This window comes from Pelecanus crispus, chromosome 8, assembly GCF_030463565.1.
Source record: "Pelecanus crispus isolate bPelCri1 chromosome 8, bPelCri1.pri, whole genome shotgun sequence".
In the NCBI taxonomy this organism is placed as follows: Eukaryota; Metazoa; Chordata; class Aves; order Pelecaniformes; family Pelecanidae; genus Pelecanus; species Pelecanus crispus.
In genome coordinates this window covers 25,738,298-25,763,435 of record NC_134650.1, presented here as the reverse complement: position 1 = coordinate 25,763,435, position 25,138 = coordinate 25,738,298, and the positions used below count along the sequence as shown (strand labels likewise).

Below are 25,138 nucleotides of genomic sequence, written 5' to 3'. Positions count from 1 at the left end.
GTTTTTTGTTTATTCACGTCAGAGAACACTGTACAAATATTACAGGCAATTTTCTTTCCTTGCAAAAAAAAGTATAAAAATAATCTTTATATATGAATCAAAAGTTCATTTGCGACTGTAAAATTTTTCTCTAGGTATCCTTTTCCGAAGGTTGTCTAACTGGTGGCAAACACGAACACTTTGAAGGAGGGCAAGGGCCAGGCAGTACACAGAGAGCTCGAACTACACCAAAGCCACAGAGCCTAGCTAACACGCACGCAGGACCGAGGGTGTTTGGTCAGCTTCCATGCAAAGGAGGGAAAGTTCAGGGACTGGCTGCATGCAGGCTAGAAGTTCATGGCCTGGTGGGGTCCCACGCCACAGCTGTCTCGCCGGCAGCAGCTGCCCGCTGCCAAACTAGAGAGCGTCCTGTTGTTCCTCCTGAAGTCTTCACGCTTTTCCCAAAGAGGATGCCAGTGCTACAGGGCTGCAGAGAGGAACAGCTCTTTTGGAGGAGTCTCACACAGAATAAGATGGCCTGAGGAGCCACCTCGGGGACACAGGTGCCAAACATATACTCTTCTCACCTCTGCAGACTCCAAGAATTGAAGACTTTACATCCCTTATTGCTGGTGCTCCAGCTGGTTGTGTGGTTCACAGGTGGTGAGCAGCTAAGCAGAGAAGTTAAACATCAGCTGGTTACGTGGATGGCTGCAAGATACCTCTCTGCTATGGCCAGCCATGCTCCTGGCCTGGTCCTCTCTTCGGCAGTTTGCGGAGCGGGAAAGGCAAGACAGCTGCTACCACTGCATCAGCAGGAAGATGTGCAAAACTGAAGACACTCAAATACAGGATCTAACCAAAAACCAAAGTTGGGGCTTGCAAAATACAACACAAATCCATCAGGGCATTTTACTCCAACTAAAATGCACCAGGGTCCAAGACTGGTACCACCTGATCATCGTAACGAACCCAACAGCAGACCTTCCATTACAAAGCAATGAAGAAAATCTTGCAGAAAAATGATGCAGAGAAAGCATCACACTAGGTAGCAACCTGCCCACAGGATCAGGAATTGGGAGCGTGGGTATGGGCCCTAGAGGAGCAAATTCAAATGTACAGGAAGTCTGATCCTGAGCAAATGCCAAGAGAGAAAAAGGGGGGGAAGCACTATTTTGACAACACCTAGTAACTTGTCATGGCAAAGTACTACTGAATTGTTACTCCTTGGTTGCCTTTTAGACAGTTGAAGGCTCAAGTGCAATGGTTGGAGAAGACAGCTACTTGCAAATATGAGCAGGCTCTGATGTACCTGGAGTACCTTACAGGCACCAGCTGGAGCAGTCTTATCCTTTGAAACATCTCTTCACTCAGGCAAAACCAAATAAAAATTAAAAACAAAACAAAACAAAAAAACATACTGGCACCTGTTCTTTAGCCCTGTAGAAACAGCACAGCTGCTGTACAAGGAGCTGGAGCTCCTGGGCTCATGCATCAGCAGACTGGTGAATGCAGAACCAGCATTCCTGCTGATGCACAAGCAGGGCAAGACTCAGCTCCTGGGTCCTACTAGGAATGCTCAATTCCTGAGTCCCACTAGGAGGCACAGCTGGCTAAAAAAAGTGCTTTTTCTTGTAAAACATACTAGCTTGGTCTGGAGTCACTGGAAGAAATGGACACTTTGGTGCCATATTTTTTTCCTCATTGTCATTCAGAAATATAACCACCCCGATCTAAACTGCTCACATTGAAAAATCTAGCTAACTACCTCTGGGCTTGTGAACTGACCATGATATTAGGGCTCCTTGTAGCAGCTGGTACCTAGAAGGTGCAAAGTGCCTCTAGGAGTGCAGGAAAAACCAAGGCATGCAGATTTGAGGAAGCTCAGAGAGGCACATGGGCAAACTCTATGGGTGAACTGGGAACGTCAAAACACAGGCCCTTTGAAGCGAGGCCCAGGATCCAGTGGAGAGAGATGCGGTGGGGTGAGTTGCACGTGCAACAGAGGAAGAGGAAGAAGCTACAGGGAGGCTCCCGGCCTTGCAAGTCCACATCTCTTGGTTCTGAGTCCATATGAGAGCATCTCTGAATCACTCACTCATTGAGCTCTAGCACAAAAGGAATCCAAAAATAGACACTTTCCAAAGAGTTACAAAACGGTCTGTGTTTGCGAGGCTCACAGCCGCACTGAGAAGTCAGAGGTTGAGGACAGGCACGTCAAAGAGGTCACAGACACCTTCACTCTCATCCAGGTTATAGATGTAGTCGTGATCTCCAGGTGGAGGGGAGAGGCGGAGCAAGGGAGCAAACACTGGGGAAAGAGAAGCCCATGGTTGGTTACAAAACTCATCACTCCCACACTTAGCCAAGAGCTGCCAATGGGCGCTGAGCTGCGGAGCCACAAGGAGGCCACCTCACAGTAACAGTCTTTGAGCTTCAAATCGGCCTTGCGATATGAAAGAGACAGGCTCTCCTGGTCCTCACACCTCTCTCGGGGACTGGCAAGACACTGAGAACAGAGTCTGTGTCCAGAGCCCAGAAGAGATGAGGGCAAGCCTGCAGTCACAAGACTGTCAGCTGGGTAAAGTCACACAAGACAGTCTTCCTCCCCTGGAAAGGCCACACCATGAAGGGGTGACTCAAAGACTCACCTTCTGAAGACATCAGCTCTTCCAGCAGTTCAGAGTTCATACATTCTGGGGAAGAGACAAGCATGGTTAAGCAACACACTCTGCTCTCCTGGTCTGCTCCTGTGCAGTACCCCACCCTTCCCAGCCTCTTCTGGCCCTCACCCTTTTTACCCACAGTGTGTGTGGCAGGCACTGGCGAAAGGAGGCTTGGGCCTTCTGCCATGCGCAAAGGGAAATCAGTGTCAGACAATTCAAGCTACATCAAAAAATTCTGCAGGAGGTTTCTGCCTGCTTTAGCTCAACCATACACCAGTCTCCTTCATGTGACAGGCTGTGCCTTACTGCTGCACTGGCATGCTAGCTGGTGCCCCAAACTCCTCCAGAGGAAACTCTTCAACACGCACCAGGAATTGAGCTGGTAAAGCCTGATATATTCAGTCCTCAATTACCCACCAGCTTTGCTAAGGGGACAAAAATTAAAAGCCAAATGAGCTGTTCCAGGAGCAGTAGAACTAAAGAACCTCCAGTTTCCTCCAGATTTGTATCCTTTGTCCCCCTAATTTGCCTCCCCTTGCCCCATGGCTGTGCTGTGGCTAATCCGGCCACGTGCCCTGGAAGATTCGCTGGCTGCCCACTGCCAAACAGAATGAACATCCGAGCTCTGCATATCCTTCCTGAATGGGCCATTAACTCTGCTCCCCCCCTCTACCGCCCATGCAAAACTGTAAAAAAATTAATTATCTCTGAAATGTCATCCCTTCCTCCAGCGTTGTTACTCTTCACTAGTAGGTTCACGAGGCACTTGAAGGATAGACAGACAAGCACCCAGACAAAGCACATGCAAGTCAATCTCTTTTCTTTAAGAAGCTGAGCGTTTGAAAACAACTTTCTGAATACCTCTCACTTTACCAAGTTAAGATTGTGAATATCTAACTCAGTCTAACTGGGTTGATACTACCCACACTTGAAATAGGCTTTCACAAAAGAAACTCAGATGAGCCCGTTTTCAAGACGCTTATCCACAGCAGACTATTTCCTAGAGGACAGGAACCTACCTGTCTAACTCAGTGCCAGGAGATGAGAGAATTTCAACACCAAGTGACTAGACAAGACTAATACCAACTTCAACAAATAGCAATGAAATGCAGAACCTGTGTTCTTAGATCAGGGCTGGTAATACAGCAGGGTATGCATATGTGTGTGTTGAAATTCAGTTTTTTTCCAGGATATGAGTTTAAAACAAGCAGTTATTAAGCACCCATTTAAAAGAGAGAGAAAACCAGGCAGAAAAAGTAATTCCAATACAGAACACTAAGGAAGAACTCTAGGGTCTTGCAGCTTAAACTGCATAGCCTTAAAGCAGCAGCATCAGGGCGTCATTACTGGGATCACACACGGATGAAAGAGGCTGCATGGAGCACGCTGCAAGGCCCATTTCTCCAAGCTCTGTAGTGTTGCTTTTTTCCAGTCTTGAGCTTTGCCTGTCGACTGTTTTGTCCTTCACTCCTCTACCTTCCCTCTCCAAACTGGGAAGAATACTCCATAAAACAACATACATTACTGTAGACAGCAAACATCTCCTTTTTAATAGTGTCCACATAGTCCTATAGTATAGTTAGTTTGGGTTAAATTGGATCTTCTACACAGGCTGGGGCCTTGCAGCAGTTTATGTTTCACATTGTGAAGTCAAATTTACTCTTCAGATGCATTCAGTCATTACCAAGACTTTATCCACTGTCTACAGCAGTGGGAGCTGAGCAAGGGGGAAAGGTGTTCTCCAGGCCAACTGTGGAGCCCAGGGCTCCTAGCACACAGATCAGATGGTTGCACGTGTGCATTTGAGACTGTGGGGTTTTTACACAAAGACAGCACTTCCACAAAGCACCTTCTAGAGCACAGAACTAAAGACAACTAAGGACTGTTGTACATATCCTGTCAATACCACAAAAGTGCTTGTGTGTACTTGGCTCTGCCTAGCTGCGGGGCTAGAAAGTATTCCACCAGCACTGAAGGGAAATAAATGTGCAGATAAAAAGGGTTTCCCAGTTTAGACTTATGTTAGACCACATTCCTTCACCTCTCCTGCCCTTAGTCCCAGAGTCTGTCTCACCATTAGGCAGCTGCACTCAGACATTCCTTGGGCAGAGGCAGAACTCCTAACACAAGTAACAGCATCTCCTCCCCTACTGCTCCAAAATTACTAGCACCATCAAAACCATGGAGGGATATTTTGAAGAGAGAAGACTATCTCCCTAGATTATTTGCTTGGATTAGCCTTGGGCAGGCTACAGCTGAAACAAGACAGGGATTTTTCTTGTGTGCAGACAAGCTGGAGAAGGAGCATAGGAAGCCAGAGCACAGATTAGCATTGGCATGTGGGGAAAGCACATATCTACACACTGAAGGGCAAATTCTTAACAGAGGTTGCTGGCAATGCGAAGACAGAAAAATACATACAGAAACCAGTAACGTTAAGAGTGCTTAACTACAAGTAAAGAGCCAGCAGCCACCACCAACCACAAGCACCTTACAAAACCACATCCCCAAAATAATCCAAAAGGGAGTGAATAAAACAAACTGTCCCACTTCTGTGGGTAGATGGGCACAGAACGAAGCCATGGTCAGGGAGTGAACATACCTCTCGTTGGATCAAACATCTCTGACAGCTCTTTGGGAAGTTCCAGTACTGCAAATACAACAAACCAAATGGTTTGCATTGTTACACGAAGAGTCTGAAATGCTTTACAGCATAATCACCTACTGTACTCCTTACACACCCAAATCATCCCATGCCATCCAGAAATTCTGCTCCCACACCCCATGTCACATAGTTCTGCTGAAAGGATAAGCAATAAAATACTTAAGCTCAACTGCTTCAAAATAGATCTGTGGAAGCCCCAGGACATGAACATGTTATCAGTCAGCAGCTCTAGAGTAATTGCCTGTATGTAAGCCTCACACAGCATCAGTTTCTGTACACCACCTCGATTTATCTTGTGTAGGATGAGGGCATGCCTTTAGAGAGTCAGAACAGGCCCAATGAGTTATGGTAAGCTGTACACACACCAAAGGCCTAATTCCACAATCAAGACTACTCCAAGACTAAGACAGACAGTTCACGCTTCTCTCAGACATGCTAGCAGCAGAAGCATGAAAAAAGCACTGTGTGAGCTACATTTGAGCAAGACTTCCTCTTCTAACCATAACTCCCTAACCTAGAGTGTTTCTGCAGTGAAGGCAGGTTTCAAAACATTAAAGCAGTGTGTCTTATCCAGAGGATGCTTCTGTCTCCTTGGGCCAGCCTGCCATTTCCTGGCATAAAGCTGAAATGTTCCTTTTTTAAAGCCCATTTCACCTCACCAAGCACACCAAGGAGCTCCTCAAATATACACCATGAGATCATTAAGACCACAAGATCACTAAAGATAGATGAAGTATTCCCAAGTAAAGGAGGAAAACAGAGACAAGAGCTCTCCTAATAAAGGAAAATTCCCCACGAGTTACAAAGGTGCTCTCAGTGATGGCTGGAAATTCTATACCTTCACGCAGTCTCAAAAATTGGACCTAATACTGCAGAAGGGACTGAAAGGGAATAATCTTACCTATAACAGCAGAGACAAGTGTCATGCATGAAAATGCAGATTTTCTAGTACTGGTGTCACAGAAAGCGTCAGGACACTAGACATGACACAGTCACCTTCTCACCAGGTTCCCCAGCACCTTCGCAGGGAAATGCCTACTCATCCCTTGCAGAGCCTGGCTGACAGCAAAGGCAGAATGGAGTTCAGCTCCTTCCTCCAGGGCCAGCAGCCTTTCCCTCGCTCCAAGTGGCATGCTTTTGGAGCAAAACATGAAACGAGGGTGCATACTCACTTCCTGTGGGATCGGGCTTGATTGGCTCGAAGGAGGTAGAGGGGCTGGGTAGGACAGAGCTGCTGTCCAGCGAGGCAGAGGACTGTAGCGGCTGAGTATCTAACCCGACCGGCTGGCTGGCCGGTGCGGATGTGTTGCTGAGGGGGTCAAAGTTGACGCTGCTCTTGGACTCTGCTGCTGAGACACCGCATTCTGGAAAGAGCCAGACACACACACAGGAATGTCATCTCCCACCAGCACCAAAGCAAGCAGCTGCAGCAGAGACTCAACCCTCACTGGCAATGCTGGCCAAGCACAGAGAGCTGCATAGGAAGAAGGCTTCTTGCTTTCATCCAGTAAAAACTCGCAGGCCCTGCTGCAACTCTGCTGGAGAGCAGTCTTGGTGGTGTCAGGCTGCACATAAGCCAAGAACATGCTCTCACAGCAATTAACACAAGCCAGGTAGTAAGCTACACCTGGAGAAGTGTGGCCAACTCATTGAGGGAAGTTACTATCCTCCTGCTTGGGGCCGAGTCTGCACTTGGAATACTGTGTCCAGCTTTGGCCATCCTCCAGTTCAAGAAAGATGTGGAGAAGATCCAGCTGAGGGCTACCAAGTTGGCCAGGGGTCTAGTGCACATGGCCAACAAGGAGGGGTGGAAGGAGCTGGGCTTTGTTCAGTCAGGCAGAGAGAAGTCTAAAGGCAATCTAACAGCAGCTTGCAGCTACCTGAAAGGCAGTTACAAAAATTAAGAACTTCTCAGTGGTGCCAAACGATGTAACATGCACAACAGACAAGATGCAGCTCAAGGGATCCAGACGTCAGTAAAAACAAATTCGCTGAGAGGGTGCTGCAGCCCTGAAAGAGCTCACAAAGGAAGCTGCGCATCTCCACCACTGAAGGCTTTCAAAATTTGGTTGGACAAAGCCACAACCAACCCAATCCAGTATTTTTGACAGTCTTTTTTCAAACTGAAAGTTGAACTTGAGACTCAAAAAGACCCTTCTATAAACTTCTGCTAATCAACATATCTGCATGATCAGTCTCTACCCCACCACTGCTCCTACAGGCTGGCACTACCCCCTCAAGCCAAATGTCTTATTTTTATTAACACAGCCAGTCCCACTAATCAAGACAAAAGAAGCTCACTGCAGCAAAGGCAGAGGTGCCCCCTTTGCCAGAAGCTGCATGACCATGCTGCATGACCAGCAGTGCCAGCCCCAGCCAGGCCAAGGAATGTACTCTGTCAGCCACCATCCCATTTCTGCCTCCTGTAACCCCCCTCTCACCTGTGCTTGCAGCTTTCTGCATGGGAGGGCTATGGTCCTGAGTGCTGGTAGGTGTCGGTGTAGAGGGCTGGGTGCTGCTGGGAACGGATGCCTCCTGGAAGTGGGTGAGTGGTGGGATCTGCGGTTTTGAGGGTGCAACTGCCTGGCACTGAATGAGGTCTTCTGGGGGAGGGACAGGTAGTACGACAGGAGGAGAGCTCCAAGCATCTTTGTTTACTAAGAGAACATCAATGGGACCACTTGTGCTCTTCAGATGGATCTGATATTTCTTCTGCCCATTTAGGCCCTGAGAAAAGTCAAAAGCAAAACACAACCATACATTAAATGCCCTTTTCAAACAGAACAGGAATTTCTCAGAGGCAAGACATGCTGTTCGGACAGTTCAGCATGGTTCCACACACAATTCCCCTGACTCCCAGGACTATCCTCTCCCCTGGTGCTCCTGCAATTACTCACGTAATTCCAAACAACAGAACTTCCTGGCAGTTATTTAATATCTGGAACCTTCCTTGGATTGCCAGTTCCTCTGACTCCATCAAACCCCCTGACTGCCAACTCCCAGCCTGGTTAATCCAGCAACAACCCCTGCCCCAACACACACACTCCTACTCTCTGCCCACACATTTATCACTCACCTCAGGGATGGGAACCTCCAAACGCGTGCCTGATGGGGCTCGAATCGCAAGGAGGGTGTCTCCTGTGAAAACAGACTGGTCAGCACTCAGTGGGCACTAACTGTTCTGATGATAATTAAGCACTGACAAAGAGCCCCTCCTCAAAGCCCCCTATCTCCTGCACTCCCTTCCATGGAGGACTGCCATTTACACCCACCTGAGCTGCTAAGCATATTGTACAGCTCTCAATGTGCCAACTGCCCAGGGCACAAAGAACCTGTGAAGTTTCTCCCAAAGCAACCCTAAAGTTTTTCTGGCAGCATCCTTAACAGGACTAACCTTTCTTCCCCTCAGAAGGGCTGGCTTAAATTCACTCTTTCAATCCTAAGGGAAGGATCCTTCATCCTGTTGCCACAAGCTTTTAGATGTGAATTATTAACAAAAGATCACATAACTCAAAAGAGCTGTATTGCCAGCAGAGAGATGGTGTCGAACTAGGCTCAGAAGCCAGGCTGCCAAAAGCATGGCAGCCTCATCCTGGAGTCCCGATACGCAAAACCAACACTCCCCAGTCTCTACTGGCAAGAGAGCTGCCTGGTGATAGTTGTACTGGACCCTGCACAGAGCCCAGCACATGCAGGGCTGGGAGCCAGGCTGACAGCATCTTTCCTTTTCAAGTTCTGCAGCTCCTTAAGACCTGTGCCCCTAATAACGCAACAGTCCCAGGCGAGCAGCTTCCATTCCATACCCTGGTTTACAGAAATGTGAACAGAGAAATACCAGTGCTGTGAACATTAGATGTATTCAGACTGAGCAGTTAGCAGCTTTCACTTTGAATGTTTAAGCTTTAGTGTGGTTAGTATTCACACTTCACTGGTATTCTGCATTAAGCTTCACTTGATAATTAACACAGAAGATCCCCAGAGCGATGAGAGAGAATGGACAGCAGAAGAGCACATCCTTTAATTTCAGGCAGGCAAATAAAAGTCAGAACTGCAAAAGGTACAGGGATTTAAAATACCACAGGATTTCTCAATAAGATGGGATTCCTTTAACAAATCTGCACTTAAGAAAAATATTGTTAAAATACATTAAAAATGCATAATAAAACTCAAAGACACAAGCTCAAAGCTTTAAGACCTGTTAGCTTCAACAATACAGGCACTGCATTTCTATCTCCCTTGATAGCTATGTCCAAAATACTCTTACAAAACAGTGTACAGTATGTTTCCACTTCCTTTTTGATTCTGCAAGTGCAAAATGCATCACAGCAACAGACGGGAAAATTATGTTTCCCAGTCGGTAAAAGCTAACACATTCTCACTTTTTTTTAATTAACCCAAATAATGAATCTATATTTGATGAGAGTCCAAGCATGGAAATCTTCAAGCCCTAACTCACTTTGAGAAAGCAAATTCAATAGCAGTCAATCAGAAAAAAATAAAAAAAACCAGGAGCTGAAATTCAGCCTGCACCACAGTCCAAGAACACAAGAGGTCCAACAAAGAACCTCTGCAAGGCTCAGACACTTCAGAGAGGGGGGAAAAAAAAAAAAAAAAAAGTAAGGCATATTCATACAGCAAAACTGGGCACACACTGGAAAATAGAAAAACGTGGATCAAGCTCTGGAAGGAATTCAGACCTGCCCTCAGTAAGATCTAATCCTCTCTGACCATTTTGGTGAAGTCTGACTTCAGATGCAAATTGGTTTACAAAAAACAGGTGCAATAAAATGCAAAACACTCAATCAACCAGGCAATAAGCTGTCTGCTGGTCTCCAGTAAACTCTTCCAGACTGTTACGAGTTATCTGGCCCCAAGCACTGTCAAACTGAAAACACAATCCCTGCCCCCAAAAAGTGTTAGCTTAAGTCAGAAGAAACAGTAAAGCAAAAGGGGTGGTGATGCATAAGTTACCAGCAGGAACTCAAGCAGCATGAAGCCTGGTGAACACAGAAAGCACACAAAGGCAAAGATGAAAAATAGAAGAGCTGATGAAGTGTAGGGTGAGAAGAGTGCTTGCAAGAGACAAGGAGAGAGTCGGACAAGGGTGAGATTAGGCATGGCTGGGGAGGGTCAGGATAATTAGCTTCAATCTCTGCTGCAAGCAAGCAGATGCGGGTTGCACAGGGTCAGGAGAGGTCAGGTGTCTAGTGAAGCAGAAAGGAGCTGCGACTCCACACCGCTGCAGCTGAGAAGAACAGTTTATGTGCTGCAGGGTGCTGTACTGCACGCTGGCCGTCGGGGATTTTTTTTTTTTTTTTTTGGTCCTACAGCTATCATTAAAATTGGCAATAGAGAAGAAACAGAGACTCCTGTGAGTTTTCTTCACTTTTGCCCTACAGACACAGAACCTATGGCTTTTTATACAGGCACCTCACAGCTTTAGGAAGACAGTACATAAGGGAGTGAGGTCACAGCAAGCAGCGTATTCCCTTCTGTCCTGCTCTTCATTACTTCCTCCTTGCATTCTTGTTGGTAGAGAGCATGATGCAGCTGAGGGATCACTTTTTATACTATTTCCCTGCTTTCACCCAGATTTCTACCATGCAATAAAATTTGCTTTCTGTTAGTAGAACATTGCCTCCCAAGCCCTCAAAAGCTTCTAACACAACATATACACCCACATAGTGACAGCCAGCAAAAAAGACTTCCTTAGGAATAGCAGCTGTGTTCCTTTAAACACTACTAAAAGAAACTGCCTGCCCCCTCCGACAGTGACAAGAAAGCTACAACCCAGGGTGGCATCAGAGCTTGCACTACATTTAACTTGATGCTGTTGGGCAGCCCATGGTCCACTGCCTCCTCTTTTCTGAAGAAAGGACAGCAGCTGGGACAGACTGACAGGACTGCAGCTTTACATTTTTACGATGGAGCACCATTTCCTCACCTGTGAAGCACTTGCAGATGTCTTCATGTGTCACATACGCTAATGTTTCTGAGGTTAAGGAGAAAGGCTGCAGCTTCCTGAACAGACAGAGAACTCAAAGGGCACCTGGGGTTTCCTTCCTGAGCACAAGAAACGCCATTCCCAGAAGGGTCTCCATGCCACACTCTGAAGTGGTCTGCAGGCAAGGTCTGCAAGCTACATGCTCATCAGAGCTGACACCCTAAGATAGACAAGTCACAACAGCAGCTCTGCACTCGAGAAAGCAGCACCTGTGGCTCAGAGAGAAGCACTTTTCTCACCACAGTAAACATTACAGTGTTTTTTACTTCAAAAAGCTGTGCACCACAGAGAAAGCTGGTTCCCAGGCTGGACACGCTTACCCTAATTTCAAAGCCAGGCACTGCCCCTTGAGCCTTCCAGTGCAGATCATCCAGCAACAACAGGTGACTACCACCCCTCTGCCCTGAGCAGGGCAGCAACAACCCGGCCCTCAGGTCTCTGCTTTCCAGGCCAGCAAGCGAACAAGGAGACAGAGTAATCAGTTCACACAAAGGATATCGACTGTTCTGCACGTCTTCTGTAACGTTTTTGATGCTCTGCTGAACCCACATCTTCTGCTGCTCCAGCTCCTGTTCCCGCTGCTCCAGGTCCTCGATGTCTGCCTTCAGCTCGATAAGTTTGTGAGCTATTTCACGTGTGTTGCAGCCAGGACCCACCCCTCTGCACAAAGGAGTGGCATGCATCAGCGTCTGGAGGCGCCCAGACCAGCCCCAACCTCTTGGAGAGGTTGCCACCTCCCTTACTGCCACCCTCATCATATGTCAAGGCCAGATCACCTAGAAACCCTCATCTGTACCCTCTCTAGATCCCCGCCTTCCAGCACAGCAACGTTTGGTACATCTGCCTTTATCCCACAGACTGGAAGGGCTCTCCCCCATCTCCAGTGCCATGACAAGCATCTTTCCTAGCCCAAGGTACTGCAAATACTTAGTTTGTACCAAAATAACAGCTCTGCTGTAGAAGAGACACACCATACATACTTCGGCTTTCCTCATTACTGCCATCAGCCATAGCCCAGGTGGGGGAAGTACAAGCATGCACAGACCACCACAGAACCTTGCTCTGAGCAGGACATTTTAATCACAGTGTCACTCAGACAACAGCCTCACGAAGCCCTGCTTGCCTGAAGAGGATAAAGGCACCCACCCAACAGGCCCTGGAACTAGAAGGGGCCTGTGAACGATTTAGAGCTTCTCTGTCACTCACTTCCACTGGATACTGTTCTTGGATTTCTTCTCAATCAACCCAATGCCTTCCAGGACATTTGTGATATCATAGATCCGTCGCTTCTGTCGCACAGCCAAGGTATCTGCAGCCTGCAAAAAGGTTAGACACTTAACTCCAAACTCTCAGTCATGTTTCACTCCTTTCTGCCTGTCAGATTAATTCCTGGCCAAGCACTCTGCTTGCCATCTCATGCCTCTCTTGTCCCAGCACCTCAAATTACAAAGTTGTGTTCTCAATGTCACTATGACCATGAGAAGAAGCCACTGCCCCTTTGTTCTTTTTCTTACACAGCAACCTCCCCACTAAGCACAAACCAAATTCCAGCCATCTCGCTCACAATGGGTCCAAAAATCACCATTCCTCAGCAGCAAAGCATTGCTTGAAGACACTAGTCTGGCAGCCTAAAAATTCAGTGCTTCTTCAGGGTACAAGAGATGGGGATGGGAAGAGGAATGCAGAGAGCTGCCTGTGCAACTGACAACATCTTAGTGAAGCTGACATTCAAAAGGTTTTTCCAAATTTCATCTGATGCCGCTTGATAGAGAATCGACACCTTTTCAAGAGGCAGATACCTCTGTTTGAAAGGCATGATGCCAGGAGGAGAGTAAGCATGGCTGTAAGGGAAGAGCTCCTGAGCAGCCCTAGGACTTCCCTGCCTTGCTCACACAACTCTCCTCCACTCGGGTTTCGGGACACACTGGACTGCACCAATACACCTGTTTCCACTACCGCATGACAACCTAGCACCAGCAAGAGTTTAACAGGCGCAGCACCAGCATGCTGCATAGCCACGACCAGCAACATCAGTGGCACCACATACAGAGCAGATCAGCGTAGCCCTCTCACCTACCAGTAACAGACCAGGACTTTGGAGACCCTACACTGCACAACTGTTCAAATCATGCTAACAAATACGAATGCACTTAATGGATGTTTTAAGCAGGAAAATATTGCCCAAATACAAAGCGACAACAATTTGGCAGAGGAGAGGATGGAAGCCTACAGCCAAGAGACTCCTCCACCTCTTGCATCGTCAGGGCTTTCTGGCACCTACCTGCTGCCTGCAAAGGGTCAGAGTGCACTTGCACGCATACTCATATAAGAGGTATTTGTAGAAATCACAGCAAAGGAACTTCGCCTACAGAAAAGGCCTAGGTTTAAGTACCGTACGTGCCACAAAGACAGAGTTACTTCCTCTGCATGAATATCTTCAAAATGCAGAAGCAAGGCACATTCACTGGGCACTTCTCCACAGCCTAAAGGCATCAGGGACAACCTTTGGCAGAGATGAATCTGACCATACTCCCCTTCCTGCTGTATGCCAGGGCGCAAAAGCACAGGAGCGAGGAACAGTCTCTTCATTTCTATACATCTCAGAGCCTTTATAGGGCTAGATCAATTATGCTGCCAGTGATCAAGTAGCACCTTGGTGTGGGGCAAGAACGCAGAAGAGAACAAGACGGCCTAACGGGGTTCCAACTGAAGCACACAAACGCCTGCAACGTCAGGCAAGGTCCGCTGCCTCCTCTTCGCTGGAGAAAGCAGAGCGGCTGGGACAGACCGATAGGGCGGGGAGAACCGCTCAGAAGGAAGCAGCGGGAGGGCGCATTAGGGCGGCAGGTGCAGGGTCCCCTCTGCACGCCCTCAGCGCGGCTGGCAGCTCTACCGCACTCCCGGCGGCCCCCGGGGACCCCGCTTTCCCTGCACCTGCTGCACCGGGCGCTGCCGCGTCCCGACTGCCGCCCCCAAAACCTGCTTCAGCCCCCGGAGGACCGGGCCCACAAGAGCTCCGCTCCCCACACAGAGCCCACCCCCGCGCCCTCACCACCCGCCAGCAGCCCCCGCACCAGCTTGAGGTCGAGCACGCCGTCCTTGGCCTCCTGCAGCAGCGACACGAACTTGGTAGTCAGCAGCCCCAGACTCTTCTCGTGCCGGCTCGGCGCCCCCGCAGCCCCGCTCCCACCCCCGGGGGGCTGCGGCCCGCACTCCGCCATCTGCCCGCCGCCGGCTCCGGCCCCGCCGCGCTTCCGCTTCCGGGCCGCGGGGCACGACGGGAGCTTCCGGGGCGGGCGGCGGCGGTGACGGCGGCGGCGCTTCCCGCTGCGGGCTCCGCCTCGGGCCGCCTCTGCCCGGGCGGTTGCCAGCGGTTTTACGGCCAGCGACGGCTGCCTGCCTCGGCCAGGGCCCGGCGGGGCCCAGGGTGAAAACGGGGTGTGCGTCCACCCCCAAGCCGTCCTGTGGTACCGAGGCTAGGCTTACGTCCCATACCTAACCGTGCGGCGATTGCATACGTGAGCCCTCGCGCCGCCTAGGCGAAACAAGCGCTTTGCTGCTCTCCATCACACTTGTCTGCTCTAAAGCATCCAGCGTGGGGCCGAATCCTCCGACCTGTGCCCGGTGGAGGTGGTTTGTGGCGCGGGGACGTCTCCAGGTCCGTCTCCAAGTGGGAAGGGTCCGTCCCCGCTTCCCGACGCTCTCGCCCTCGGGTCGGACTGTCGCGGGCAGACCCTTTGCCGGCTGCTCCGTCCTCGGCTGGGCTCCCACTACGGGTGCGGACGCTGCGGTGAAAGCACCGGCCTGGGCTAGCGTCCGTCAGGGGCACCCGTCTGTCCTCCCTGAGCCAGGCCGGCCTGCGAGTGGGGCAGTGCTGAGGGGCACGGAGGGGGGCTGCGTGCCCTGGAGGAACCGGGGGGTGCCGGGAAGGGCGCACAGGGCGCGATGTCTACGGCCGAGGCCTGCGGCAGCCGCGGCGCTTTCCCCTGCGTCCGTCCGTCCCCGTCCCCCCCCCGTCCCCCCCCCCGTCCCCCCCCGCCCCGTTCCTGACGTCCGTGGCTGCGGGAACACAATGAAGCCCTGAGGAGCGCGGCTGCTCCGGCTGAGGAAACGGCTGCCGGCTTCCTCCGCGCAGCCCTGCCCTGGCCCCCGCAGCTCTGGCAGCCACGACACCATGGGCATGTCTGCGGAGGACGAGCGCGCCGCGAGCCCCAGAGGTAACGGGGACAATGGGGCCGCCCCCGGGGAGCTGGCGATGCTGGGCAGGGGGAGGGATGCTACTGCTCTCAGCGTGTTTTGGGGGCTTCCCACCCTCTGCTTTACCACTCCCGAACCTTTTCCCTGTGCCGGGGCTGGCGCCTTCTGCTCTTCGGGGGGTGGCAGCCTGGCTCTGCTTCCTGACCTGCGCCGGGGGCAGCTGCTCACCGCACAGCTCGTCCTCAAAGCTGCTGGCCTCTGCTGAAGCCCCTCAGTCCCCGCAGGTGCCTGTGCAGGCAGGCTCCCCAGCAGAGCAGGAGCCCGGCTTGGGACTGGGTGACATCCCTGTGGGGGCTGCAGCGAGCCAGAAGCTGGGAAGTTGCTGGGGATGGAGCGGGGGAAACAATGAAACAGGCACTGAGGATGGGGGCTGGCATGTGATAACTGCGCTGGTTCTCAGCCCCTCGTTCTGGCCAGAAGGCCTTTGGCACGGCTTCGCACCCTGTGCTGAAGGGGAATGCTGTGATCCCCCACAACTGCGTGGGTGCCTTTGAGAGACCAGGAGCCTCCTGTCTTCACCTTGGCCTGGCTCTCCTTCATGTGAGAGCTGCCATCTCTCCATCCCTCCTGCTGACTCACTGCCGAAGGCTCAGCCCTGCTGAGGGCTTCCCAGGTGGCATCAGACCCCCCTGAGACAATCAGCATTGTGTCTGGGGGGAGCGATGGGGATGTGCACTCAGCCTGGGGAACAGCCCGAGCTGGCAGGCTGGGTGGCAGCTCCTTGGGGCAGATTTGCCATGGCTGCTGTGACGACCCCAGTCCATGCTGGTGGCATCTTGGGGGGCCCTCACGGAAGGACCCGCTTGCTGCCACACTGTCCAGCTTCCCACACCTCAGTGTGCTTGGACGTCCGCTGGCGGCCAGCTTCCTGCCTCTGGCCTCAGGGGCCCTTCCTGCCCTGCCAGGAGAGGCTTCGTTGTGCTCCTTAACCCCTGGCTTCATCCCCAGACGAGGAGTGGCCGGAAGTGGAGAAGGCTGAGAAGTTGGCAAGAGGAGCTGCTCTGAAATGGGCTTCAGGGGTGTTTTACTGCCCTGAGAAACTGGAGGGGCTTGGGCAGTACCGGAGCCGAGAGACGCAGAGGAACAGCTCTATCCAGTCCCGGCTGAAGGTGGGTGTTTGCCACAGCCCACCCTATGGATGTCTGCAGCCTCCCCAAGTGGGAATCTCAGCCAGGGTCCCCTCTTCTGCACTGAGTCATCTTTTTTTCCCCACTTATGGAATAATCTTGTCCTTTGGCTGGCGCTTGGTGGGAGAAATGCAATTGTTTGGGGGAAGAGATCTGGTATATCACCACCACCACCACCACCTTCCCTCCCCCGGGTAGTTTCTGAAGTGTTAAAATGAGTCTCCCATCCATCCTTCCATCCATCCATTCTTCCCATCCAATTTTGTTTTGAAACAAAACACCAAGGGTGTTCAGCACATCCCCTGTGTGGGAGTCAGTGCTCCACGTCACCATCCCATCTCAGCACCAAAGTTCCCCTTCCCCACGGCTGGGAGGAACCAAAGAGCTCCAGCTGGTCCCTGCCTGCAGATCCTGCAGGAGAAACTCCATCTCTACACACATCAATCAGTAAATGCTGTCCCCAGTGCCCATGCTCACCTCCCTGCTCAGGGTGACCCTTTTTGCATAACCTGAGGAATGATTAACCTCAGGATCCGATCAGTCTGAGCACCCCAACCTTCTCCTGATTATTTTGGAGATGGTTTCTCCTACCTGAATGTGGGTGAATTGTCCAGGAGGCAACTTGTTTTAAGTGATGTGGCCTCAGAGAAAACAACTTGCTTCTGGTGACGCTGGGTAGAAGTGCTTCTTGGCACTGGGAGACGGGAGTTAAATGGGCAGACAAGGCATGGAGATATGCCAGCGCTGCTGCAGGGCTGGAAAAGATGGAAATCCATTTTGGAGGAGGGTTCATACAGCCACTGAGGTGTTTCATGCCACTAATATGCCTTGGGGGGCACGTGGGGGCCCTCTGGCCTGCAAATATTTTGCAGAAGCAAAGTAATCTTTTAAAACTGAAAGGAGACATCTGGTTACTGCTCACCCTGCTGCCTTGGTCACACCAAAGTGATGCCCTTCTCCCACCTCCTGCACAGCAGCCATTGCCCCCCACCCCATAAATAGTCACTGTGACTCAGTTTACCCAGAGGGGTGTAAAATGAGCCATTCCTGCTGCTGGAGCGGGTTTCTTGAAGCTGGGTGTGCTTGGGTCTGATGGGATGGGGTCATTACAGAAGGTCTGGGAGATATGATGGCATGATGACAGAGGCAGATGTGAGCTTGTGGGGCTGGGAGAGTCCATGCAAGAGAGACCTGGCAAGGCTGGGGCAAATGGTGTGTGAGTCCTCCAGCCTTTGAGAGCTTCTCTACTGCCCCTCTGTCCTCTTCTGCTCCCCAGTCAACTGTCCAGTCCTACCTGGAGGGGGTAAGTGCAGGGCTGGAGCAGCTGCGGTCGGCGGCCCAGGAGGTGCAGAGCGTGTGCCAGGACCTGGAGGCTGCGCGGTGGGCCCTGCTCGACAGTGCAGACCGCTTCCAGGGCCTCCAGCAGATGCGGGCACTGATGGCGGAGCATGTGCAGCTGGCCTCGGTGGTCCAGGTGCTGCCCCAGCTCTTCTCGGGTAAGGCACTGGTCCAGTCCTTGTGGATTTGGGCTGGAAGGCACTGGGGAGAACTCCCGTCCAACCCAGGGCTCTGCGCAGGGCTAGCAGCAAAGCTAGAGCAGGTTGCTCCAGCTTTGCCAGTCAGGTTTGGAAAGTGTCTGTGAATGGAGATGCCACTGCCTCCCTAGGACCTGATCCAGCACAGTGTTCCCAGGGCCCCAGATGTCAGACCCTTCCCCTCACCATCTCCCTGCTAACCTGCACCCATGAACCCGTTGCTGACCCCCTTCACACCCCACACTCAATCCTGGCATCTCTCCTCCCTCTCCCACAGTCCACGAGGTTTTTTCCCATACCCTGCAGCTGCTCCAGGGGCAGCACCTCTTGGAGGCCCATGCGGAGCTTATGATGATGGAGCACCTCCGGGATGACATCCTCTCCCAGCTGCACCTCCGTGGGCTCTCCAGTGCCCAGGCAACTGTGCTGTCCTACTTCCATGGCCTGCAGGAGCTCAACGAGAGCCTGGCCAAGCAGCTGTGGGACATCGTGGGCAGCAGCCTGCGGCTGGTGCGCGAGGACCCAGTTCTCTTCGTCACTGCTGTAAGGATCATCGAGCGGGAGGAGAAAATAGATGATACTCTGCTCCTGGAGGCCACCTTCCTGCCCCCTGGCCGCCCAAAGGGCTGGAGGCAGAGGTTTTACCACATTCTTCAGGAGACCATCACAGGACCCCACTTTCATGCTGCCCACGTGGATGTTGAGGGGCCGGGGCTGGCCAGGCACCTGGCAGCACTGCAGAAGGGCATTGTGTCTGAGCTGCGTGTGGTGAAGGACCTGATGGTCCAGTGCGTCCCAGCTCACTACAACATCCTCAGCGTCTGCACTGCCACCTACCACCAGGCTCTCACCAGCCACCTGCAGGACATCCTCCGAGAGGACCTGGACAAACAGGCGCTCTTCCTCCTCCTTGAGTGGGCGCTTCGTGTGTACCACAGGTCAGCACCAACCCCAGCACCCAGTTGGGTTGTCCACCAGCACACAGGCGGATTGGGAGAGTGGCTCTGGCTGCCTGGGGGTGACCACTGGGAGGGCAGAGGTAGGAACTGCTGGAAAACACAGGTCTTCCCAGCCCTGTCCCACCTCTGCCCTCCAGCCCAGAGATGATGGGTCACCCTGACCTTCTCCCAGAAGTGGACGTTTCTGCTCTGGGCCCCTTGATGTCCCCTGAGCTTGTGGATCAGACAGAGAGGAAATATGTGGTGAAAGTCAAGGTGAGTGAGCAGGACAGCACATGTGCAATCGGTATGGGGACCCAACAACCACCACTGTGCCGGCATCTGCTCTGACAGCAGCAGAAGACCATAAGCCTGTGGGATGAGGCTTGGGACTTGCTGTGCTATGTGTTGGGTCTCAGGGGAGTTGGTACCTGGCTTCTTGGGCTGACCATGGTGGGTGTACATCCCACAGGCTAGCGTGCTTGAGTGGATGCAGAGGACCCTGGAGGTGGAGTTCAAGGAATGGTTCAGGGAAGAGGAACCTGAGATGGACCATCAGGGCTTCTTCCAGTCAGCCCTGCCTGTCATTGTCATGCAGGTGAGTCTCCAGCACCATGGGGTGTGGCCATGCTGAGAGCCCCCAGAAAGGGGGCCGTGGCCTGCAGCCTCCCACTGACTCACCTCCACTCTCCTCTCCCTGTGCAGATGCTGAATGAGAATATTCAAGTAGCTTCCTTGATCACGGACTCTCTGCAGCAGAAGGTCTACAACATGGCCTTGGAGGAGCTCGAGGCATTTCTGGGCCGGTCAGTGACCAAGGGACCCAATGGCCAAACACCATAGTGGAGATCTCTGCCATGGGGCACCCAGCACTCATCCAGGTCCCAGAAGGCTATCTACCCATGGGGCTACTGTCTCAGCCATCAGGTTCCAGGGCTTGCTGCCCCAGGCACCTCTTCAGTAGCGCCAAGCCCGGCTCTCCCAAGGGATCCAGAATGGGTCCCACTGTCCCCCCCTACCCAACCACCTGCCAGTCTCCAGCTTGGTGGCAGGAGCTGGAAAGAGCCAAGTGAGCTGGGAGGGTTGCGGGAGGTCCACGTGCCCCCAAGAGCATCCCAGCTCCAGGTCCTTGTGGTGAGATGTCTGGGGCTCTGCTCTCTGGTTAACTCACTGTGTTGCAGTCTGCGGGAAGCCCTAGTGCAATGTGGGAAGGAGCACCAGAAGGACCGTACCATACCCAAGTACTATGTCTCCTACCTGCTGGCCATGCTCAACAACAACCTGACTCTCAGGTAACATGCACCCGCACTTTGTAGGTCTTGTAGCAACCCCACTACGCACTTCCCATCCTCGTGTGGGACCAGTGTCCCCACCATGCTTCCCAGGCTACCTGTCCCCTCCCTTCTCTCTCTCCTAGCTCCTCTGTCTCCTCCCTGCACCCTGACACTGCCCGCAGAGAAGTCCCCACATCCCTCCGGGCTGCTCTAGACAGGACGCAGAAGAAAGCCTGCCAACTGCTGCTGGAGGAGCTGCTCCTGGACCTGCAGGTACATTTGTCCACAGCCCCCGAGGCTGGCAGGGCTGCAATGAACGAACCTGGCCCCATCAAGAACAGCTCTACTGCTACACCCCCAGGCATGGGTTTATTCCTGCCCAGGATCCCCGCCATATACCCCATGGCTTGCTATCATCATGCAGACATTTCGCCAGCCAGCACCACCCTGTATTGCTGGGGCACATGGCTTCTGGCTCCCTAACCACTAACCAACAGAGACTGGGAGCCACAGTCCTCCTGGGCTGCCTTGTGCTCCTTTTTATGGCTGTTGCACAGCAGAAAACCAAACAGGAGGGAGAGGCAATGTCCATACAGAGGATACAAGCCCATGTGTGACTGCCCGAGTCGTTTCCTGCCAGCATAGTCAAATTTAGCTTTCCTGGAGTCTGGACCAAAAATCTGGAATAATTAATGGTATTGCTATTTAGGGCTTGAATGCCATGAAAACAAAGCTAAAAGGTGAAACACTCACAGGCAGCATGGAGACTGCCATGGCCCCAGCAGAGACATAGAGGGAATGTCTGCTTGCAGGCAGGAAGACAGGCAAGGACAGCAGGGGAGGAGTAGTAGGTCAAAGCCCTTGGCCAAAAACGTGTTCTGTTGACACAAGAGAAGTGGAGAGGAGTGGAAATTAAAAATAAAATTAGAGCAGGGCAGGCCAAAAGCAGGTGTGTGAGGAGCAGCTTGCTCCCCAGGTGCTGCTCGCAATGAGGCATCAGGACCCAGATAAAGCCCTAAAATGTGGGTCTCTGGGTGTCAGGGAGGGGCAGCCCCAGTGCATTTCCATAATTTCCTAATCTAGACCACTCTTACATCTTTGTGTTGACTTTTGGCTGGCAGTTGGGGCTTGGGGGTTTTGCAAGGCAAAGCGGCCATGCTGCCAGGCAGCAGGTGGGTATTAGCTGTGGGATGTTGTGCCACCCTGCATCTGGCAGCTGCTGCGAGATCGATGCGATGCAGAGCACCGTACACTGTTCCTCTGCTTCTTTCAGCCCCTCTGCCTGCAGCTGCCTTCCCGCAAGTGGCTTGCCGGGTCACAGCTCGTCAGCAGCATATGTGAAGTGATTGACAAGTATGCAAAGGACTTCTCCCACGTCAGGAAGCCCGTTTTCATGGTACGGGTTGCTGCAGGGTGTCCTTTGAATGGCAGCTTGTCTGTAGGGCAAGGAGGTTGGCAGTTGGGTGCCATGGTGGGGTGCAGAATGCAGCCCAGAGGCGGCAGGGAGCTGGGAGGGGAGCAGGCATACAGTCACTGCTGGGTTTGCCAGAGAGCCCATATCCTCCGGAGCACCCCAGAGGGCACCATCACACAGAGATATTCAGGGTTTCCTCCAAATTCAGCTACTTTCTCTGTCCCTCTGGCCACAGGGCTTCCCAGCAGGCTGTCCCCACAGCTTGGTGTTGCATCCAGCCCTTCCCCTCTGCCTTTCCCTGGGCAATTGGGGTCTGACACCTGGCGATGCCCAGTGCTAACAGCTCTCCCCTGCCCAGCTCCTGCTGATGGAGAGCGAGCTCCTGGTAGCAAGCCAGTACCTGCGGGCACTCATGCAGAAGAAGATGGTGTGCAAAAGCAAGGAGGAGCGTGGCCAGCTCTGTGACCGCCTGCTGCAGGATGCCACGCAGCTCCAGGAGCTCTTCTGCGGCCTGGTGAGAGGCACCCAGGTGCTGCGGGAAGTGAGGGCTGGGCCATGGGAGAGGAGCAGCACACAGCGAGGTCGGTTGCAAGGAGCTCATAGCTCGCGTCTGTCACCCTCCTGTTCCCCTCCAGCTCAGAGCAGATGGGGTGGGAACATCAGCCCACGCATGAGACAGGGCTGTTACACTTGGGCAGTTGTGAGGCCAAGATGGGAGGAACTGGCTGGATTAGGGACTCGGGAGACCATCCACCCTGCCCAGCACGGGTCAATAAGGCTGCACAGCCTTGTCTTGCCTTGGGGCGAGCTGGCCCCAATCAGTGGGACATGCTGAGTGGTGAGACACCAGCTGCAAGGGGCCAGGACCCCACGTGGACACTGAGGACTGGACTGCATCTCACCAGCCACCGTGGTGGCCTCCTCCTGATCTCGCACATGGCTGCTCTCCCTCTCAGGGTCTGGACCGGAGCCAGCAGAGCCTGGAGGTCGTGTTTGCCCTGCGGGAGCTGATTTGCCTCAATGACCCAGCACTACTCAGCCTGGAGGTGCTGGGCTTCATCACCAAGTACCCCGACGTCAGGTAAGAAGCCCATTTCTGCTCTCCCGCAAGAGGGGGTAGGCGTGAGTCTACCCAGGGGAGCCAGGCTTGGGCTGGACCATGTGAGCTTACACTGCAGAGCAGGCAGAAACATGGGCTTTTTCCCCTTCCTCCCTGAGGTTTCCTTTACCCATGCTCCAGATTTGAGGGGTTTTTGCAAAGTTCCAAGGGCAAAGATGTAAAGGAAAAAGCAGTTCTGGTGTGGCATTCACCTGTCTGTATTTGGTGGCCAAAAAAAGTGTGAGAAATCACAAAACACCAAATCTGAAATGTCGGAATCAGCCGAAACCCATGAAATGTCAAAACCAAATACACAAGGTTTGTGGGGTTATTTTCAAGAAAATTTTAAAGTTTGGCTGGTGCAAAGTACCAGCTGTCCCCTGGCCTCAGCTCAGCTTCTCTGGACCATGGGAGGCTTGCGGATGGTGCCGTGGGCTGACTGCGCCCAGACTCACCTCTTGCTCTCTGTCCAGCGATGAGCACATCACCACCTTGCTGGATCTGCGGGGTGATGTCTCCAAGGAGGTGCGGCACGTGGTGCTGGAAATGATGGCGCAGCACCCCCAGGTCCTGCCTGAGAGCTACCGGCCAATCTTCAGCACCATCCTGGTCCCTGCGCCAGAGCTTCCCCTCTGCCTTCGCAAGGGCAAGTGTGCCTGACACAGCACCCCACAGCCTGTTTCCCACTGCCCCCACGGACACATGGACCACGCAGGACATCTCTGAGGCTGCATGGGGGGGGGAACGGAGATTGACACATGGCGCTGCCTACGCACAGCACCTTGCCCTGCATTGGGAAGTCTGGATACATGCCATCCTCCTCTGGTCTTGCCTTGCTGAACCAACTGTCCGCTGCAAGCACCAGCCCCGGGAGACCGGGGTCAGGAGAAAATCAACCCATAGCTATTTTGCTGGCCTGCTGAGGCAGTAATTGAGGGCCACTCAAATCTGGCCTATTGCCTGCAGGAGAAAGAAAAGCCACAGAGCAAGGGGCAGGAGTCTGCAGTTGGGGTTGAGTCCATGTCTCCATGGGACTGCAGAGATATTTGGGTTTCCCTGAGTCTCCAGCCAGCCTTCTGAGCCAGCGTGTCCATTATCGTCCCAGCTCCAAGACAGACTGGAGCCTTGCTAGACCCAGGCGTGCAAGAAGTGTTCCTCTGTTTTGGCTCAGCCCAGAGTTCTGGTGTTGCTGCTCTACCAGCCCGGGCCCAGCATGGATGGTGGAGGCAGCTCACCCAGCTCATCACAGCTTGCAGCTGCAGAGGAGAAGGGCACAAGGGGGTCTTACCACCCTGGGTAGTGCCATCAATCCTACCCCTGCTGGCGTGAAGGGACAGCTCTGAGTTCCTGCTGACCTGCCCAACTCCTGACCCCAGCTCTTTTGCCAGCATCCAAGACAGGACTGGAGTCCAAGACTCTCCAGCCTCTTGGAGAACATGGTTGTATCTGGTGTGTCAAGCATCCTCCTGTCCCAAGGTTCCTCCACGATGGGCAACACCACTCTGGGCACTGGCTCTTCCTCCATGCTCTGCTGCTCTCCAGCCCTTGGTCATCTCCTCCCCAGGTGCCATGCAAAGAGCAGGAGCAAAGCCTGTCCCTCTGCCTGCATCCTTGTGCCCAGCCCCTGCAGCACCCTGGGAGACCTCTACACTCTGCCATGCTTCCTGCCTTGTGGTGGGCCTGATCCTGCTGTCCTCGCGCAGCACCACTACCAGAAATAAAGGCCTGAGCTCTGCAGTCACTCACTAGCGTCCAGGCTTCTGCTCCCCAATAGGTCAGGGCAGGGATCAGGGCATGTGGGTGGTGGTGGTGGGGTGGGGGGTGGGGTATCCATCCCTGTGCTCAGCATCACCCCAGGGATGGCTCCCTGCACCTGGTGCCACCCCAGGAGCATCACCCAGGGACATGGGGGATGATGGAGACACTATGTACCCCTTGTGTCCAGGATGGAGAGGACCATACTATTCCCCAGCATGCAGCCCTGGGGTGAGGGGTCAGGCAGCTGCAGTGGTGGGGGGAGGATGGTCAGGTGGAGGGCTCAACCTCAGCTCAGGGAGGTGCCCACTGTCCTCCCTGGGGCTCACAGTGTGCTTGCCCAGCTGTCCACACTGGCCAAGGTTCCTGCCTGCCTGGGAAGGTGTCTGCCCTCCCCACCTGCCTCAGCTGGCTCTGGGACACGC

At 53.0% G+C, this 25,138-nt stretch overlaps 2 protein-coding genes across 2 annotated transcripts; one reads left to right on the top strand and one right to left on the bottom strand.

Annotated features, from left to right (window-relative positions):
- Positions 1-3: 3 nt before the first annotated feature.
- Positions 4-14,559, bottom strand: E2F4 (E2F transcription factor 4). The gene is made up of 10 exons (XM_075714925.1): positions 14,389-14,559; positions 12,521-12,630; positions 11,817-11,974; positions 11,255-11,302; positions 8,387-8,448; positions 7,752-8,037; positions 6,483-6,674; positions 5,248-5,295; positions 2,631-2,675; positions 4-2,290 (listed from the first exon to the last, which is right to left on the bottom strand). The coding sequence occupies exons 1-10, from the start codon at positions 14,533-14,535 to the stop codon at positions 2,175-2,177; spliced, it is 1,212 nt and encodes a 403-aa protein (XP_075571040.1). The 5' UTR covers positions 14,536-14,559; the 3' UTR covers positions 4-2,174.
- Positions 14,560-15,488: 929 nt separating this feature from the next.
- EXOC3L1 (exocyst complex component 3 like 1) lies at positions 15,489-24,695 on the top strand. The gene is made up of 13 exons (XM_075715201.1): positions 15,489-15,531; positions 16,520-16,680; positions 17,975-18,194; positions 18,511-19,171; positions 19,330-19,447; positions 19,644-19,769; positions 19,877-19,977; positions 20,353-20,463; positions 20,589-20,718; positions 21,719-21,841; positions 22,218-22,373; positions 22,816-22,940; positions 23,432-24,695. The coding sequence occupies exons 1-13, from the start codon at positions 15,489-15,491 to the stop codon at positions 23,616-23,618; spliced, it is 2,262 nt and encodes a 753-aa protein (XP_075571316.1). The 3' UTR covers positions 23,619-24,695.
- Positions 24,696-25,138: the final 443 nt, after the last annotated feature.